Source organism: Cornus florida, unplaced genomic scaffold (genome assembly GCF_030987335.1).
Source record: "Cornus florida cultivar Cherokee Brave unplaced genomic scaffold, ASM3098733v1 CherokeeBrave_3.0.0_Hap2_Chr05, whole genome shotgun sequence".
Classification (NCBI taxonomy): domain Eukaryota; kingdom Viridiplantae; phylum Streptophyta; class Magnoliopsida; order Cornales; family Cornaceae; genus Cornus; species Cornus florida.
This window is the reverse complement of record NW_026775575.1, coordinates 88660169-88681723: the sequence shown is the minus strand read 5'-3', so window position 1 is coordinate 88681723 and position 21555 is coordinate 88660169. Positions and strand designations below refer to the sequence as shown.

At 37.5% G+C, this 21555-nt stretch overlaps 1 protein-coding gene across 1 annotated transcript; it reads right to left on the bottom strand.

The window, feature by feature from the left end:
* Positions 1–17279: 17279 nt before the first annotated feature.
* Positions 17280–21097, bottom strand: LOC132310335 (uncharacterized). Its single transcript, XM_059808520.1, has 2 exons — positions 20425–21097; positions 17280–17390 (listed from the first exon to the last, which is right to left on the bottom strand). The coding sequence occupies exon 1, from the start codon at positions 21020–21022 to the stop codon at positions 20426–20428; it is 597 nt and encodes a 198-aa protein (XP_059664503.1). The 5' UTR covers positions 21023–21097; the 3' UTR covers positions 17280–17390; position 20425.
* Between the last annotated feature and the right edge of the window lie 458 nt (positions 21098–21555).

Below are 21555 nucleotides of genomic sequence, written 5' to 3'. Positions count from 1 at the left end.
GTTCTTTATTTATTTATTTTTTTAATGTTTTTTCTTTTTTTCTTTTTATTATTATTTCCTTACTACATAAGTATTCATATTTCAAAATCTAAATACACAACAACAATACAAGTTAACCAACACATTCAGAACTGTTAATATTCAAAACTTTTAATTCATTCATATCTATCATTCCTGAAACTGAAGTGAATACATACAGAATAGTTAATAACATACTACATTCAGAATTACTAATTTAACAAAAATCATTCGGCTACAATTCAGAAACCAACAAAATTCTGCTACTGTAAATTAATAAAAAAAAATAAGAATTACCTAATAAATTAAAAAGAATTAATAGTGTATAGTAGGATTTATAATTGATACAAACTTCTAAGTGATTTGAATTATAAAATTATATTATATTATATTATATATATAATTTAATATATATATATATGTGTGTGTGTGTGTGTGTGTGTGTGTGTGAGCAATTTCACAAGGAAGCAGAAGAAAAGGAGAAAAAGGGGGCAAAGAAAACTTAACTCTCTTACGCCTATATTTTTTTTTCACTCATTTAAGCCAATGTAAACTTTGTTCTCTTAGAACTATTTTCTTCTTTTAGAGTTTATCAAAACTAGAACAAAACAAGATTTACAGACATCTCAATAGAAGACTAGTGATATTATCGTGAGTATATTGATTACTATATTACAGGGTAGCTTATCCAGTCATCTTTTGATAATATGAGTGTGACCTTTCTCACTGGTAGAATTCAGACAATGGCCTTTCTAGATTGTTTGGTTGCAATTTTCTATTTTAAATTAATCTTTAACTCCGACTAGGGGCGGAGTTAGGAATTTGGTTCAAGGTAGGCATGCTAACACTGAAAAAATAATTTTTTTCAAGCAGTCCGAAAATATAATAGTGTAACAATAGTACATTAGAATAAGTGAATATGTAATGTTTCTTATTTCATCATTTTTCTTTTTTTGGATATATATTATTTAATTATGTTTCAGTTTATTGGATTTGGTTATGTTGCATTATATTTATATATATAGATATATTTAGATATTGTAGCATTTGATGGAATGAAAGTAGTAGTAGGCTGCCGATGAAGGAAGGAAAAAAAGAAAAAGAAAAATGGAAATGCTATTGCGGCTTGAGAAAGAGATTTGGTTTTATTGCATCTTTATATATATATATATATATATATATATATATAATTTGCATATGGAAGCTTCCGGACGAAATTGAAAGAAAAGATGGTATTGTGATTGTAGGGCCCACGTTGACTAACCCTTGTGCATATAACCTCATATAGCTAAATTGATAGTTATTCTCTTCTTCTCATTACGGCAGTATACCTCTCTCTCTTTTTCTCTTTTTCTTTTTTTTTTTCTTCAAACTTCAATTACTTCCTTATTTTTTGGAATTTTTTGATGCCGTTTGCGGCAAATCGAAGAGCTCGATGAGATCTTCAAGTTGATGTAAGCAATTTCAGCTTTTGGCCAACCTAGGAATTCCAAAAATTTAGACCCATTTGAGGGTTTTCTACAAAATTGAGGTAGGGGTGTTCTAATCCATGACTTCTTGCATTTTTGTGAATTTTACTCTTTAATTTGACAATAAGCATGCTTAATTTTAATTATCTTGTCCATTGCTATTGTGGTTGTATGTGCTCAAAATAACAAATATGTTTTACATGCTAATTGGGTTATATACACGGCGATTTACATTATTGTGAAGAAGCATGCTTAATTTTGGTATATTGTGTGACTTGTTAATTCTCAATTGCCATGGAAATTGATGTTGTGGTTGTTAAATAATTGTTTGGAATTTCCTATAAAAAAATAAAATAAAATAAAATAATAATAAAATGATGATGATGTAGAAAAGCATGTAGGATTTTATTGTTGAATTGTGCTTAGAAGTATGGAACATAAAGCATTCATGCATCCATTGGGAATAAAAGATAAAGGGAAAAGTGTTTTAGAAAACAAATGAAATTGTTTTGGAATTTTTTTTTTGAAATGTGTTTGTGAAAACTGGACGCCTAAGAGGCGCCTAGTGGTCCCTGGTGTTCGTGTAGTCTAGAATGGAGTGTAGTTGAGTTAACTAGGCCAGATGCGACGCCTTGGAGGTACCTTGTGGTCGTGGATAGTTAGCCAACCCTCCTTTCGTGACGCCTTGGAGGTGCCTTGGGTCGGATTATACTAACGGTTTGGAAGTTGAAATGGAGATGTTTCGGATAAGGGGAGCGACATGGGCATGGCATTGCACTTCATTGTCATACATGGTATACTTATGACTTTGATGACAATTGTGGTTATATTTGACGTTGTGGTTATGGATTGTATCCCTGGTATAGTATGATCCCGTTCTCTTGATTTCTATTCTATACGTAGATTCACGGGGTCATAAGAGGTGTGTCTTAGACACCTCCTACTGAGCTTATGTTCACCCCATTATTTTAACATTTTTCAGGTTTTGGGAAAGGAAGTAGCGGATGACATTCCTTTACAGGTTTTGATAGGTTAGTGGACTGTTTGATCTATTTTGTAGCTATGACCTCATATTATTATTATTATTATCATTATTATTATTATTTTTTATAAACCCTAAGATGACACGTATATTATGTATTGCCATAGGAAGGAATGGTAACGTCTTTGGTTGATCTCGGGTTTGGGTAAGGACCCGGTTAGTGATTCGAACCCTCGGGTTCGGGTCGTTACAAAAATGGTATCAGAGCAATGGTTCGAATACCATTAGGATGACGGGTAGAGGCCTACCTAGGGTTGCATGGGAAGTTGAATTACATGTTTATATACTTATGTATTAAGGTGTTAAGTTGTTTGAAAAGTATGTCCAACTGCTTAATTGCTTATGTGTTTACGGTTTTAAAAGGCATGCTTATTTTTCTAAATGTTTACATGCTTACGTGTTTAAATGTCAGTATATGTAAAGGAAGTGTATATGTGATTTGAAAGCAAGTTAATTGTGACAAGATGAAAAGTCTGAGATGCATGACAATGGCGAGTGGTAGGCACAGTTTGTGCAGATTTAAATTTAAATAATAATGTGGCAAGTAGTGGGTATGGTATATGAAAACACGTTTCATATGGTATTGTGGATTACAGTCATTTTTTATATAGATATTTATATATTTATGTGCATATGCGATTGAGCCTAGGATTGTTGCTAGTAGGGTAGAGTACTTGTTATGACGTAGACGGTAGTGTGGGTTTTGACCTGAGTAGGCGAAGAGCTCGGTTGCTCCAGGGTTGTTTGGGGTGTCGGTTCTTATTGAACGAATGGCATGGACTTCTAGCTCTGGGATTGAGCTATTCAGTGTGTAGTCATCTTGATTTTCTTGTTACATTTTGTGTGGTGCTTAGGGTACGACTTTAGAACGGGTTCATATTTCATGGTATGGTGCCCTTGTTGTGTGTGAGTTTCATACATCAGTGGATGAGTTCCTGTAACCATAAAGGTCAGGTGTGCGAGTGAGGGTTTCAAGGGAGAAATGTATGACCTTAGAAGGTTAGTGTTTATGACTCGGGTCACAGTTTTGTGCGGAGGTTCTTTTCGAACCAGTCGTGGTAGGTGTGACAGAAATTATTTAAGTCGTGAATGTAGTCTATGAGATGTAGATATGTATCTTCTGGTGCGGTCTGGGAAGGCGTGTTGGTTCTGACTGTCATGGGTACTTGTTGGATTCTATAGGTCTAAGGTGATATAGGACCGGTTGCAGGGTGTGGAGCATTTTGTGTCTTGTAAGAGTCTGTTTTGGAGACTGGGTTGTTAAGGAGTGATTCTCATTTTGGATAGTTGTAGGAGCGTGTTACAGGTAATTAACTCTTAGTGAGTTGATTACATGGTTTGGTGGATGAGTGGGGCTATAGGTTGTCAAGGTTGTCGAGAGAGTCTCAAGGTAGTGTATAGTGGTTAGTTTTAGTTGTGTAGAGCAGGATTGCACTATAAGGCAGGTTGTATAAGGTCATTGAAGTGCTCGATCATTTACGGATGAAGTGATTGATGGTAGGTACGGTGTTACCAAATAAATTGTGTTATAGGATTTGAAAGTTGTGGACTGGAGTTGGATTTTATGTTATGTCTGAGGTATTAGGAGATTGTGCTTGGTGTTTGAGGATTCAAAAAGGTAGACTGATGATTAGAATGATTGGAACGAGGTTGATTTTGTGGGTTTAGTTGTTAGCCCCATTTGACCTTTGTTGGGGCCAAGGGTGTTCTAAGGAACGGCGAAGAGGGGAAGTAATGGTGTTGAACCTAGGGTATTAAGTTTTCTTGTTTAGGCATGTAGATCGCCTTAGAAAGAGTGGTTTAAGTAGTTGGTTAAGAATTAATGATTGATTGCATAGTTTATGGTTTTGAGGAGACTGCTGGGTGTTAAGCATTCTGAGATTATGCCCATTTTATTTTGAGAATTTATCGGCATGGCATTGCCGTATGGAGGTTCTTTCCTAGTGGTAAATAGTGGTTGTTGTGGGGGGAGTATCGAGAGGAATGATTATTTCTTGTTTTGATGGTGTTACCTTAAGGATGTTTGAAGAAGAATCGCTTAGTTGGGGCTTGATGGTCTGGTAGGGTGATAGGTTTAAACCGTTGTTTCGAATAAGTGGTAGTAGAGGCGTTATGGTGTGATGTTTAACATTGATGAGCATAATGGTTTCAGGTATGATCTGAGGATAGATTAGAATTATGAGTGTTATTGTATGTTATCAGGTAGGTGATGGGATTGTACACCAGTTAAGGCGATTGTGGACGGCTTAGTTTTTAAAACCAGCGAGAGCGGTGTTGCTGGATCACCTTTTTCTTTTGAGGAGTCAGTGGATTATTGTGACCGAGGTCATAAGTCTTGTGAGCATGGCGTTTGAGGGAGTGTCGCCTAGAAAGGTAAAGAGGGAATGGATGGTAAAATGTCGTTTTATGGCGTAGAGGTTGTCGGTTGGGAGTGACTGATTCTAGGTAGAACGGGACGTGGTGTCCGAAAGGCTATGATTGTTTCTAGTGTTAGTGTGTCGTGAACGTTGGTGCTTTTACCTGATTGGTTTTGATTAGCAAGGGTATCGTGGTGTATAGTATGCGAGGTTTCTGTGTTGATAAAGCGTGACAGTCCGTTAGTGGTGAGGTCGCCTGGAATCGAGGTCGTAGTCCCATATGTGTTTCCAGTTGGTTCTTTTCCTTATGTGTAGGGAGTTCATTTCGTCTCAGGTGAGATTGGGTGTCCATGGTTGGACGATTGGTGAGTAGCGTGTGATAGGGTGTCGGGTGGATTCAGGTACAAGTGATCAATCTCTTGTGAGAGCGGGGTTGTTACCCTTTCCATTTGTTCTAGTCCTGGTAAGGACGTCGTTTGTCATGAGTCTTGTTCTCCGTTTACAAGTTGTGCGCGTCCGTGGGTGGACAGACTTGTGTGTGGTTGTTATGTTGTTAAAGTTCATTAGTAAAGGTTTGGTTAGTTTGGTCGAATCACTCCCACAGAGGGAGATAAAGTCATTGGTTTTTAGTAGCGTTTGTTTTGGGAGTGGTCTTGATCGGTGGAATGTGAGGCACGAGTTGCCGAATAGGAATTATATTTCCAGTGTTTGGTACTAACAGAGATGGCTAGGGGATGTGTATTGAACAGCAGTTTGAGGACGATTAGGTGATGTGATGTGAGTCATATACTCGGAAGTTTTTATAGGCGTTTGATTCGAGTAGTGCCTTGAGAACAAGTGTCGATGTTGTCTTAGAATTTTGTGATTAGAAAAAATGAATGTGTGATTCTATTGAGGAATAATAAGAATGATTGACTTTGGTTTTGAGATCTCATGCATGAAATAGTTACATTGTGTGTTTTGATGAGGTAAAAATTGAATCGAGTAATGCTATGGAGCTGTTTACCTGGTACGTGTGTTAAGAGAAGATTAAAGATCTATTTTACTAGTTGATGACTGTGGTATTTGGTGCTGTATTGCTTTTAATTTTTTATGGTTGTTTGATTAAAGTATGATTAGGATTTTTAGAGCAGGTGTATGACTGTATAGTTGTTGAGGTTACGTAGGACGATGGATTAATAGTGAATGGATTTTATGGTTTTCTTGTGGACTGTGTAAGAGTGTGTTTGAGGTTAGACCTGAGGACAGGAACGACGTCTGTGTTGAGACCAGATTGATGACGAGAATGGCCTAGCCAACCATTTCTCTTGAATCAATCCCTCTTCAGCACAATGTCGGGTCAAAGGTCAATGATTGTTTCGACTTGTCACGGACAATGAGAGCATGATACTATGCGTCATGTTAGTATGACAGTATGGATTCAAACGATTTGTCTCGGGTGATGAGGTATGTTAGGTAGGACCAAGTATCCGATAAAGGTTTATGGTGCGACCACTTGATTATCGAGGATCTATTTTAAGGATTGTGTCTTGAGTATGGGATAGTGTGTTGTACTGTTTGGGTGACTAATGTTTATACAGCCGTTGGGGATTCATTATTTAGCAATCTTGAGGTTATAGGTGTAATGATTGTCGTATAGTGTGGGTAATAGTCGTTAGTAAGATTATGTGATCGTGTAGATGTGTGTTAGATGGCGAGTATTGGTTTGACAAAGACATGTAGATTTGAGTTTGAGCTTGATTGTGAGATGGATAGGGTTCCTTGTCTAGAATTTTATGTGTCCTTTAAAGGATGAGTTGAGTTAGGATGTTGTCATATTCAAGGGTCTTGTGACCATTCTTCTTTCGATCTCCGAAGCCTTGTGTAGAGGTGTAGAGGGGACCAGTGTTGGTTTTAAGTCAAGTGTTGAATCCAACGGGTTTTATGTATGATGTTGTGAGCGGTGAATACCCTCATAGGGTGGTGAGCATTATGTTTTAGTGACAGTGGTTTCTGAATTACCTGGTTACGTCAGGTGTCAGAGGTAATAATGTTGTTGAATTCATGGTCTTGGGATTTTGTGAGGTTTTCTCAAGAAGGTGTGTGGCTGTGAGCCTCCTTCTTTAAGGAGGGTAGATTTCAAGGATGTAATGTTTCTTATTTTCATCATTTTTCTTTTTTTGGAGATATTTTATTTAATTGGGGATTTACCCAATTGAAGATTTATGTTTCAGTTTAATGGATTTGGTTATGTTGCATTATATATATATATATATAGATATATGTATATATATATATAGATATATGTATATATTATAGCATTTGATGGAATGAAAGTAGCAGTAAGCTGCCAATGAAGGAAGGAAAAAAAAAAAAAAAGGAAAATGGAAATGCTGTTGTGGGCCCCACTTGAGAAAAAGATTCGGTTTTATTGCATCTTTATATATATATATATATATATATATAATTTGCATCTGAAGGAAGAGAAGTTTGTGATACCCCTCGGATCCGAGACATGGGTTGATCAGGCCCAGGCCCAAACCAGAGGGAATATCAAACAATTAAAGTATTTTAAAGCGAACACAGAATAAAAATTTAAGAATTTAAATAAAGAACCAAAAGAAATATAAAATCCTCCAAACTGAAAATATTAATAATCTAATCCTTCCAAAACTTCCAAGGTTACATCTTGGGAATCCAACTAGTGAACCCCGAAATAAAACTTCAACTAAAACTGAATAAATGAAAATAAAAATAATCCAAGACTAAAGCAAGAAATGAAATCCTATGTTGCTGGTGGAATCAATGAGAGTCTCTACTTAGCACGATCAAGCTTGAGACTGGAACCATCTAATACCTGAAAAGAATAATAAAGGAGTGGGTCAGACCAACGAGCAAATTCCAATCTAACTGCAATCCATGCAATGGCCCAATACGCAGATACACCGTAGACACCTCACAATATCTATCTAGTTCATACATATAAATATATCCACACTAAGGGACATTCACTGGTCTATAATAGGGGTCTCAACCTGAATAGAAGGCAACATACGAATACGCACCCAAAGGTGGGTATGAGTACCTAGACCTAACAGGGTACACCTCAGCCTATTATAACCAGCTACGCATCCACTGCATATACGCACCCTAACCAACGAGTCTGACACTCAAGCTTATCCTGTGGTACCATAAACATATATATAAAGTCCGTCCAAAACCAGGATATGTAGTTCAAATATTTATTAAACTGACATACAATAAACAAACTAGTTAGTCACTCAACTTATTCAGTTGATATGACTTAACTACCATCCATTAATCTAGGAATCCATTTAACTTATTCACAGTTGATTAGACTTAGTCACAGTTAGGATTCAATATTTTCCAATCCATTCCTTTAATCCATTAGGTTAGGTTTATGCGTTTTGAGCTAAACCGTCCCTAGTATGACACCGTCCCATACCGGTGCATAAAATCCTCCATATCCATGTAAATTACAGCATATATATAATAGTTTAATAATTTACTGTCCAAAACCACTATCCAAATAATTGCAGAAAAGTGCTTAAAGTTTCAACAATTCAAATCCAAGAATTAAATCATATGGTTGCAGGAACCGATTTAATAATTTAACAACTATCGTTCGGAGCACGCGTAGATCAAATCTAATATATCAATGACTCTATCATGCACTTAGAATAAATCCTATAATCATATTATAGGCTACTAAATTGCTACATTAATTTAAGCAAATTATTTCTTTCCATCCGGCAACAGCGTACTTAGTTGTATACCTGAATTCTGTTTAGTCTTTTAGCACAGGGCCACACTATGCTACAAGTCTAGTTTGTTAAATAAAAGACTTCACTGTGTATTTAAAACAAGTTTTATAAACACATTAAATCCATTTAAATTGCTGAAATTTAATTAAGCAATTATTTTGTCTTCCATACGTTAATAGCATAGAAAATTCATTAACTGTATACTGTTAATCCCGACCACTTAGAATTAAACTTTAATTAATTTAAGGTCCTAATAACATCCTAAAACAATCTCTTAGTCCCTGTGTGAAGACCCAGACCCATTAGTACAGTGTCCATGCTTAACAGTACCAAACATGACGTGAAAAAACAAGTCTGGAAGTGGGAATTGAAGAGAGCCTGCTCTAGATTTTAAAGAGCAGGCTCTTTTGAGCCTGGAGCTGGCTCTAGTAGCCCTAGAGCTGGCTCTTCAAGTGTGGGAGCCGACTCCCACATCCATGGAGCCGGCTCTCACCTCCTTTGAGAGCCTTCGTCCCCGTTCTGCTCCGTTTCAGCCTATCTTTTCCACCTCCGGTCATTCCAATTCCTCTGTTTCTCTTAAATACTGAACTTAATAGTCTTATATATACCCAGTATCATTCCAATGGTCTATTTACAGTAGTTGAAAAGAATTACAAAGGCTAAAATTGCAACTAATTTAATATGCTTTAAGAACAGAATGCTGAAACGAAAACATACATAAGTTTTGTTTTACAGAATTAATATCAACACCTAAAGATCATTGATATAACATGTATTAAACATATAGGTTCCAGTTAATGTTCAATTAAACCCTAGAGACTATCTAGGTGCACAGAACACGAGCCAAAGAGATAGAGAAAGAGAAGAACTTGCCTGTGATTTCAGTTATGAACTCGTCTCTAAGTTTCTGGCAACTACTGAACACCGGTAAACCTTCTATTGCTCCGAATCTAACCTCAATCAACCTCCTTGTTCGTCTCTAAAATTCCCCCTCAAGCCTTGCTCTGTTTCTCTCACGTCTCTGTTTTCTCTCTGTGTTTCTTTCTGTGTCTTTGATACGTGAATAGGAGTGGTATAAAGACTTTTTAAAACCCTAAGTCGTCTTAATGATATATTTATAGGTTTTAAACTAAAACCCTAATCCAAAATTTCTATCCGAGAAGGAAACACAATTAATGTTATTCTCTACCTCAGCCAAATACGTGAAACCCTAAAAAAAATAAAACCTTACGATAAACATTAATTTAATTAAATTCAATAAAACAAACAATTAACAATACAATTAATTAACAAACAAATATAATCAAAATGCCAATTCATTTAAGCAACAAGCAAATAAATTTTAAATAAATCAACTAATGAAAACAAAACAAATAATACACACAATTAAACAATTAATTAAATAAAAATGCAATTAAATCAATTAAACAAATAAAATGCAATTTAAACAATAAATTAAATACCAGGACTATCCTTTTGAAATTAGGGGTATTACATTCAACTGTGATACCCCTTGGATCCGAGACACGGGTTGATCAAGCCGAGGCCCAAACCCGAGGGAATATCAAACAATTAAAGTATTTTAAAGCCAACACAGAATAGAAATTTAAGAATTTAAATGAAGAACCAAAAGAAATATAAAATCCTCCAGACTGAAAATATTAATAATCTAATCCTTCCAATACCTCCAAGGTTACAACTTGGGAATCCAACTAGTGGACCCCGAAATAAAACATCAATTGAAACCGAATAACTGAAAATAAAAATAATTCAAGACTAAAGCGTGAAATGAAATCCTACGTTGCTGGTGGAATGAATGAGAGTCTCTGCTTAGCACGATCAAGCTTGAGACTGGAACCGTCCAATACCTGAAAAGAATAATAAAGGAGTGGGTCAAACCCACGAGCAAGTTCTAATCTAACTGCAATCCATACAGTGACCCGATACGCAGATACACCGTAGACACCTCACAATATCTATCTAGTTCATACATATAAATATATCCACACTAAGGGACATTCAATGGTCTATAATAGGGGTCTCAACCTGAATAGAAGGTAACATGCGAATACGCACCCAAAGGTGGGCATAAATACCTAGACCTAACAGGGTATACCTCAACCTATTATAACCAGCTACGCATCCACTGCATATACGAACCCTAACCAATGAGTCTGAGACTCAAGCTCATCTCGTGGCACCATAAACATATATATAAAGTCTGTCCAAAACCAGGGTATGTAGTTCAAATATTTATTAAACTGACATACAATAAACCAACTAGTTAGTCACTCAACGTATTTAGTTGATATGACTTAACTACCATCCATTAATCTAGGAAGCCATTCAACTTATTCACAGTTGATCAGACTTAGTCACAGTTAGGATTCAATATTTTCCAATCCATTCCTTTAATCCATTAGGTTAGGTTTATGCGTTTTGAGCTAAACCGTCCCTAGTATGACACCGTCCCATATCGGTGCATACAATCCTCCATATCTATGTAAATTACAACATATATATAATAGTTTAATAATTTACTGTCCAAAACCACTATCCAAATAATTGCAGAAAAGTGCTTAAAGTTTCAACAATTTAAATCCAAGAAATCATATAGTTGCAGGAACCGATTTAATAATTTAACATCTATCGTTCAAAGCATGCGTAGATCAAATCTAATATATCAATGACTCTATCATGCCCTTAGAATAAATCCTATAATCATATTATAGGCCAATAAATTGCTACATTACTTTAAGCAAATTATTTTTTTCCATCCGGTAGCAGCGTACTTAGTTGTATACCTGAATTCCGTTTAATCTTTTAGCACAGGGCCACACTATGCTACAAGTCTAGTTTGTTAAATAAAAGACTTCATCATGTATTTAAAATAAGTTTTATAAACACATTAAATCCATTTAAATTGCTGAAATTTAATTAAGCAATTATTTTGTCTTCCATCCGTTAATAGCATAGAAAATTCATTAACTGTATACTGTTAATCCCAACCACTTAGAATTAAAATTTATTTAATTTAGAGTCCTAATAACATCCTAAAACAACCTCTTGGTCCCTGTGTGAAGACCCAGACCCATTAGTACAGTGTCCATGCTTAACAGTACCAAACATGACGTGAAAAAACAAGTCTGGAAGTGGGAATTGAAGAGAGCCTGCTCTAGATTTTAAAGTGCAGGCTCTTTTGAGCCTGGAGCCCTTTCTAACAGCCCTAGAGCCGGCTCTTCATGTGTGGGAGCCGGCTCCCATATCCATGGAGCCGGCTCTCACCTCTTTTGAGAGCCTTCGTCCCCGTTCTGCTCCGTTTCAGCCTATCTTTTCCACCTCCGGTCATTCCAGTTCCTCTGTTTCTCTTAAATATTGAACTTAATAGTCTTATATATACCCAGTATCATTCCAAGGGTCTATTTACAATAGTTGAAAAGAATTACAAAGGCTAAAATTGCAACTAACTTAACATGCTTTAAGAACAGAATGCTGAAACGAGAACATGCATAAGTTTTGTTTTACAGAATTAATATCAACACCTAAAGATCATTGGTATAACATGTATTAAACATATAGGTTCCAGTTAATGTTCAATTAAACCCTAGAGACTATCTAGGTGCGCAAAACACGAGTCAAAGAAAAGGAGAAAGAGAAGAACTTGCCTGTGATTTCAGTTATGAACTCGTCTCTAAATTTCTGGCAACTACTGAACACCGATAAACCTTCTATTGCTCCGAATCTAACCTCAATCAACCTCCTTGTTCCTCTCTAAAATTTCTCCTCAAGCCTTGCTCTGTTTCTCTCACGTCTCTGTTTTCTCTCTGTGTTTCTTTCGGTGTCTTTGATACGTGAATATGAGTGGTATAAAGACTTTTTAAAACCCTAAGTCGTCTTAATGATATATTTATAGGTTTTAAACTAAAACCCTAATCCAAAATTTCTATCCGAGAAGGAAACACAATTAATGTTATTCTCTACCTCAGCCAAATACGTGAAACCCTAAAAGAAATAAAACCCTACGATAAAAATTAATTTAATTAAATTCAATAAAACAATTAATTAACAATACAATTAATTAACAAACAAATATAATCAAAATGCCAATTCATTCAAACAACAAGCAAATAAATTTCAAATAAATCAACTAATGAAAACAAAACAAATAATACACACACTTAAACAATTAATTAAATAAAAATGCAATTAAATCAATTAAACAAATAAAATGCAATTTAAACAATAAATTAAATACCAAGACTATCCTTTTGAAATTAGGGGTATTCCATTCTTCCCCCCTAACAAAAGGAATTCCGTCATCGGAATTCGCTCTTACCTTCTTCCAATATTCCAGGAAACTGCGAGCGAGTGATATCCTCTCGTTCCCAAGTGGACTCAGCCTCATTGTGATGACTCCACTGAACACGCACCAAAGGAATCACCTTATTACAAAGGATCTGATCCTGACAATCGACAATACGACACGGTGGGTCCAGATAAATTGTATCCGGCTGCAACTCAATCTCCCTAACATCGATATACTGATATCGATCCTCATCTCGCAGAAATTTCCACAACATGGACACATGGAATATGTTGTGTACGTGGTCCAAATTATTCGGCAGTGCCAACCGATAAGCAACAGCTCTAACTCGATCCGTAATCATGAATGGACCGACAAACCGCGAAGACAACTTCGCTTTCTTCCCAAAGTGCATAACACCTTTCATAGGAGACACTTTGAGTAGAACCTGATCCCCAACCTGAAACTCCAATGCCCGAGTACGACGATCAGCATTGCTCTTCTGCTTACTTTGGGCAGTACGCATACGATCTCGAATAAGAGCTATCTTCTCAGAAGTATCCTTGATGAACTCAGGACCCAAGAATCTGCTCTTGCCAACCTCCATCCAACAAACGGGCGATCGACACGGTCGGCCGTATAACGCCTTAAAAGGTGCCATCCCAATAGTCTTCTGGAAACTATTGTTATAAGCAAACTCCACAAGTGGCAGATAATCCTCCCAGTGTCCCTTGAAGTCAAGAACACATGACCGTAGCATGTCTTCCATGATCTGATTAACCCTATCAGTCTGTCCATCAGTCTGAGGATGATAGGCAGTGCAAAGGTGCAATTCCGTACCCAAAGCCTGCTGAAAACTCTTCCAAAAACCAGACATAAAGCTCGAATCCCTGTCTGATATAATAGACAATGGAATGACATGCAGCTTCACAATCTCTAAAATGTAAAGCCTTGCCAACTGCTCCGAGGTGTAGTTAGTACCAATAGGTAAGAAATGCACTGATTTGGTTAACCTATCCACAATGACCCAAATGGAGTTATGACCCTTGAAAGAATTCGGCAATCCCTTCACAAAATCCATAGATATGCTCTCCCATTTCCACTCCGGAATCGGTAGTGGCTGTAGAGCTCCTGACGAACTCTGATGATCAATCTTAACCATCTGACAAGTACTACACTGAAAAACAAAAAGTGCAATGTCCCTCTTCATACCTGCCCACCAAAACTGCCGCTTCATATCCTGATACATCTTATCACCTCCTGGATGAACAGAGAACTCAGAGTGGTGAGTCTCAGTCATCACATCCTTCCTCAAATCATCAGCAAAAGGTACCACTAACCGTCCCTTGTATCTCAAACCTCCATCAGCCCCAACATAGTAAAATAGAACCTCGCCGGAAGCTATCACTGCAACTTTGTCAATGCACTGCTGATCCGCAAGTTGTGCCTTCAAAACCTTGTGAATGATAGAAGGTGTAACTACCATGCAAGCCATGAATGCATCCGACAATTCATCCACCTTCTTCAACGCATCCCACTCAGTAGTGAATAGAGCAGAAAGATTACCAACAGGTCGGCGACTGAGTGCATCCGCCACCACATTCGCTTTCCCTGGATTGTACTGTATAGAAAAATGATAGTCTTTCACAAACTCCAACCACCTGCGCTGTCTCATATTCAGCTCCCGCTGAGTGAACAAGTATTGCAGACTCTTGTGATCACTAAATAACCTGAAGGACTCAACCAATAGATAATGCCTCCAAATACGTAAGGCAAAGACCACATCTGCCAACTCCAAATCATGCGTTGGATAATTAAGCTCATGAGGCTTAAGCTTCCGAGATTCATAAGAAATTGATCACTTCTCCTGCATGAAAACACATCCAAGACCATGCAACGAAGCATCCGTGTAGACAAGATACTCTATCTCGCTTTGTGGAGTAGCTAGAACCGGTGCAGAAGTCAACTTCCTTTTCAGCTCATTAAAAGCTCGCTGACAGTGCTCATCCCACACGAACTGTACACCCTTCTTGGTTAAATGAGCGAGTGGTCCTGCTATCTTGGAGAACCCTTGGATGAACCAACGATAATATCCTGCCAAACTGAGAAAACTCCGAATCTCGGTAGTTGAAGTAGGCTATCCCCACTCTACCACAGCTGAAACCTTGGTTGGATCAACCGCTATCCCCCTTTCTGACACCACGTGACTCAGACACTTCACTTCCCGCTACCAAAATTCACACTTCTCGAACTTGGCATATAACTGGTGCTCACGAAGCTTCTGTAAGATTATGCGAAGATGTCTAGCATGGTCATCCTCAGACCTATAATAGATCAAGATATCATTAATAAAGACAATGACAAACTGATCCAAATAAGCCTGAAAGACTCTGTTCATTAAATCCATGAACACTACAGGTGCATTAGTCGTCCCAAACGGCATGACACGAAACTCATAAGAACCATATCTCGTGAGAAACGCTGTCTTAGGAACATCCTACTCCTTAACCCTCAGTTGATGATACCCAGAACGCAGATCAATCTTCAAGAAGTATGTGGCTCCCCATAACTGATTAAACAAATCATCGATCCTGGGTAGAGGGTACTTGTTACGAATAGTAACCTTGTTCAACTCCCTGTAATCTATACACAGGCGAAACGAACCATCCTTCTTCTTCACAAATAGAACCGGTGCTCCCCAAGGTGATGTTCTCCTACGAATAAAACCCTGGCTGAGTAACTGCTGAATCTGATCCATCAGCTCTCTCATCTCCACTGGTGCCATCCTATAGGGTGCCCTAGCAATAGGCGCAGTGACTGGAGCTAAGTCTATCACAAAATCGATCTCGCAACTAGGTTGCAACCCTAAGATCTCTTGAAATACATCCGGGAAATCCTATACAACTGGTATGTTATCCAATGATACAATAGTCCACTCCTCCGTTTCCTCCTCCACATAGAACAAATAGGTGCTACCGACCCCGCTAGAACGTGGCATAGCGACGACATACATGTCCTGACCAGGTATGGTAAACACAATAGACCTATCAAAGCAATTAACTTGGGCATGGTAGTGAGACAACCAATCCATCCCAAGTATTACATCATAAGTGTGCATGTCCAGGACCAATAGGTTGGCTAGAAATTTGAGTCTGCCAATATCTAGTGTCACAGGCCCACCACTCTCATGTATAATAGTTGTATCGCCCAATGGTGTAAAAATACCCTAAGGTCTACTGCATACCCTCATTCTCATCCCAGATAAAACAATAAAAGTCCTAGCTACAAATGAGTGTGTAGCACCCGTATCAAATAAAACACGTCCATACAAATCATGAATAGGAAACTTACCCTCAACAGCCTGAGGTGCCTGAACATCCTGCGGCATGGGGTTATACATCCTGCCATAGTGTAACTGCTGTGGTGCCTGTCCCTGAGTCTGTGACTGCAACGGTGCCGGTAAAGCCAGATGTGTCTATCCCTGAATCCGTGGAACCTGTGGAGCTGCTAAAGGTACTGGCGCCATCTGTCCCTGCTGCACATACTGTCTCTGTCCCTGTCCTACTTTAGGGCACTACCTCAAGGTATGGCCATACTCTCCACAAGTGTAGCAACTACCCTGGAAAGTACCAAATGGCCTCTTCCGTCGATTAACCGGTGGCTGACCCTGTCTTGCATGTGGTCCCGCATTTGGCTACCCCTGAATAGGTGCCCCATTTCTGTGAGCATCTGAACCACCCTTGTGCTTCTTCCAAGGCTGTTGTCCCTGGAACTTGCCCTTGTCATTCTGTCGGTGACTATTGCCGTTCCCCTTTTCAGCTGACTGATTAGTAGAGTCTCTATCACCCCGCTTCTCACCACGAGCCTGTCTGATGTCCACGGTCAACTGATACTGCTGTAGAACGGCGTCTACCACCTGAGCATATGTAGTATAAGCTGGACTCCCTGTGATAGCTCACTTAATAGACCTCATCAGTCCTTTGACGAAACTATTCCGCTTCTTTTCCTCTATATCCATCTTCTCCGGAGCAAAAAGTGACAAGTGCGTGAACTGCTACTCATACTCCGCCACTGTCATGTTCTGTAATACCCCCTAATTTCGGAACACGGGTTGATCAAGTCCGCGCACAAAATCAGGGGATATCAAACCAATTAAAGTATTTAAACAAGCACGGATTATAAAATGAAATAAAGAATAAAATAAAACGCTGAAGAAATCCAATTAAGAGTAAATCCATTAATAACTTCCAAATGGTTACAACTCGGGAATCCCGTAACTCAAGGACCCCTTAACCAAAAGTTACTATTTAGAATTTCAATCAATTAAGTACTAATATCAACTGAAACAAAACTAATATCCTACTTTTAAGTAAATAGAAGGAATGGATAAGTCCTCCAGCTGCGGATCCTCAACCTTGAGACTTGACCTTCTACAACCTGAAAAATAAATCGCGGGTTAAACCCTACGAGCAAGTTCTCTCAACCAAGCCTCTGAAAACCAATAAACAGATCATCTTTACCAAAACCATCCCTAATTAAGCTTTAACTTTAATATACGATGCTACAAATATATATAAATACTTATATATATAGTGCAAGAATCCTACCAGTTAATAGGGCATTAAATTGTCAAAACCACTCACCAATAATTAATTATTAGTCATACCTAGACCAAGCCCCCCCTTTTATAATTTTCTCATAAAGTAAACCCCACTCACCTTAACTCCATCCTAAACAGTAATTTAGTCATCTACACATATAGCAATTTAAATATGCACCGGCAAGTCAACCATACCATTTATAAATATATTTATTTATATACTAGCAATTCAACCATGCTTCCTTCAATATATTTACTTTTACAATTAATTAGCAATTCAACCATGCTTCCCATATATGAAATTTATTCATAACCAATAAGGCAGTATATCAAAGCCTTCGGCAACTCATCCATGCCTACAATTCAACCATGTATTAATTTTAAACTTAACTCTAGGTATAATTATACATAGACTTCACATGCATATAATAAGCATGTCCTTAATTTAATAACCGTGTATCTATTACGATTTTAAATCAACCATACCATACACGAATCAAGTCATACCAAACAAGATTTATAATATTTAATAATCTTAAATAATATATATATACACATATATTTTGTAATATATATATATGTGTGTATCATACATTCCATACCAATCGTTGACTATTTAAAATCATATCTACATATATATACACATATATACACCTCCTTTCATTGCAAAAATATTTAATTAATTATATTTATACCACTAAATGCTACTAGGTATCTTAGTAACACTCTGAGGCTCTCAAAATATCAAGAACACACCCTCTAATGATTAATTTTAACCCTAACAAGCTTAAGATAAATACTGGAACTTCACCGGAGTCTCAAGCAACTTTCCAGGACCTCACACGCATCCCCACGCGCCTTCACGCGCCGCCACATAGCCCTAGACTACTCCCACGCGCCTCCACGCGCTTCCCCTTACCGGCAGGCGCGTCCACGCACATGCACGCGCCCTCACGCGCCTGAGCCACTCTCGGCGCGTGTTGGCAGCTCCTAATTGGTTGTTGTTTGGTGCTCTTGGTAAGCCGCGATGCACTGGATCCTCTCCCTTAATCAACTACATCTAACCATTGATGCCGCATGTGTATCAACTTACAATGGACCGCATCACACCAGATCAATCCAACTAAATAAAATTAATCCTATGGCCTAGATCAACGAGTGCACCCTTTTCCTACGTACGCGACCACACTGGATAAAAATCCTATTGATGCGCAAATACTAGCCGCCTCCAGTGTGTTTGTTAAACAATTTAACATATATATATATATATATATATATATATATATATATATATATATAACAATTTCTAAATTAACATTAAAAATATAAATTAATTTCAGAAATTGTTCAGAAAATCTCAGAAAAATCCCAAAAGCTCTATTTATTATTTTGGGCATAAATGAACATATACAATTAAATTAAAATCCATTTAATTTAATTAATCGTGCTACACAAGGTTAATGCAAAATATAAAAATTTTAGAAAAATAAAATTTAATTAACCTAACCTCACCTACATGATCTAAATTATCAAAACAATGCATACATATATTCACATGTTTAATTCTATAATTTTGTAAAGAATAAATATGCTCCTCCAATCTGAATAATAATTTAATTTAATAAAATAAAATTATAATTTCGATAATCAAGGTGATAAGTTTATGAGTTCTAAGAGGAGAAGTAGAGAGGAACTCGCCTTTTCTTTTCCAAATCCGGTCTCCTCTTACGTTCTTTGATCCGGCCTCCTCTTCGTTAGCCCTTCTTCTTCTCTCTCTAATTCTCTTATTTTTCTAACGTGGAAAAACTCCTAACCCTAGAGTCTTATGTGTCTATTTATATACATACAAAAACTAAATCCTTTTCCCATTAGGATTATCATATAAAATAAATAATATTTATCTTTTAAATAATATATATACATACATATATTTTACTATAAACATATATATATTACCTTCCATATATAACCATTAGTTAAATAAATTATATATACCTATATATATCAATATATAATTATATTGACATATATACCCCTCCACATGATTTAATAATGAATTAATATACACATGTAATTATATAGGTATAATTATGCAAAGATAATTATTAAATATCCTTACAACCACGGGCCTTTACCAATTAACCCAACAAGGCTTCCTTCAAGCCCAATACCACATCCGTTGGTCCAACTTCCTTTAATCCCAATACAAATAACTTAAATACCTAAAATAATGAAATTAAATTTAATAGCTACCAATAATTAACAATAAAGGTACACCAACACAAAATCACGCAAATCAAATAAACACTTCACTAACTAGCATTCCACAAATCAAACACCGTATAAATTTAACAAATAAAATTACAAAATATATAATTTAATTAAAACAATACAATTTACCTACGCACTTAATTAAATAAAATAAATCACAACTATCAAGCACCTAATTAAATAAAACAAATCACTTAAAAATAATAATAATAATATAATATAAATTAATTTAATTAAGAAATCCTTTTTACAATATCGGGGTATTACATTCTTCCCCCCTAATAAAAGGAATTTCATCCTCGGAATTCACGAATCCATGAAATGAAATTTTGATTATTTGTCCCAAACTTTCATTTTCCCTTATTCCACTGTTTGCCATGTAAGATATTTAATATGTAAATATCTATAATAAAATGCTCACAATTGTGTAAATTACTTAAACACTTAGTGGTGTAATATACTAACAGTCAATGATTTGTATATATATGTATAAATATATATCACCATCATAAGCCAAAACTATCCAGATACTAATGAACATAATGCACTTATATCTACTAAGTCATTTCTACATCTACCTTGAAATAAAAAAAAACATACCTCAATTCTTCTGAGGTACCCATGCATTGCAAGGTGTGGCATTGTACACCATACCCTGATGCAACTGCTGTATAGGCTGTCCCTGTGGTGGCGGTGGTGCTGGTAAGGCCGAAAATGTCTGAGCCTGCACACGTGGAATCTGTGGAGTAGGTAATGGTTGCCACTGTCCCTGTTGCCCATGCTGTTTCTGAGCCAACCCAGGACACCGTTTGGCTGAATGCCCATAATCTCCACACTTATAGCAATGACCCCTAAATATACTTGACTGCCCCTCCTGGTGATTACCCTGTAGCTGTCCCAGTCCAGTCTGAGGTGCTCCAGTCTGCTGAGTGGAAACTCCCTCTCTCTGAACTTCTGAATTACCCTTGTGCTTCTTCCAAGGCTGCTGGCCCTGGAATCTGCCCTTGTCATTCTGTCGGTTCCCATTATCATTCACTTTCGCAGCTGGCTGATTAGCAAAATCTTTGCCACCCCGCTTCTCAGCCCTAGTCTGTCTGAAATCCTCATTCAGTTGATAAAGCTGCAAAGCTGCGTCCACCACTTGAGCATAAGTAGTGTAGGCTGGACTACCAGTAATAGCTCTCTTGATAGACCACATCAGTCCCTTGACAAAACTGTTGCGCTTCTTCTCCTCTGTATCCACCTCCTCCGGTGCAAAGAGAGATAAGCGTGTGAACTGTTGTTCATACTCCGCCACTGTCATGTTCCCTTGCTGCAGATTAAGAAATTCAGTCTTCATGGCTGCCCTAACTGCATAAGGGAAATACTTTTCTTCAAAGCGTGCACTGAACTCATCATAAGTCAATGCCATCCTCTCCTCTATGGTGGTAACTGACTCCCACCACTGCAGTGCATCCCCAACTAGCTTGAAGGTAGCAAGCATCTGCTTCTGAACCTCCGTGCACTGACCCAAGCGAAGATGTCGCTCAATGTCCTGTTTCCACTGGTGAGCTGCTCTCGCATCCGTGGAGCCCGTGAACTCAGGTGGACTCCCTTTTGTGAAGGAACTCCTGGCCTTCTCCCAAGTATCAGTCTGAACAACCGGTGCTGGTAACGGTGCCGGCTGTACCTGAGGCTGATTCCGAAGTACAGCTGCTACCCCAGCTTCTATAGCCCGAGCAATGAGGTCAT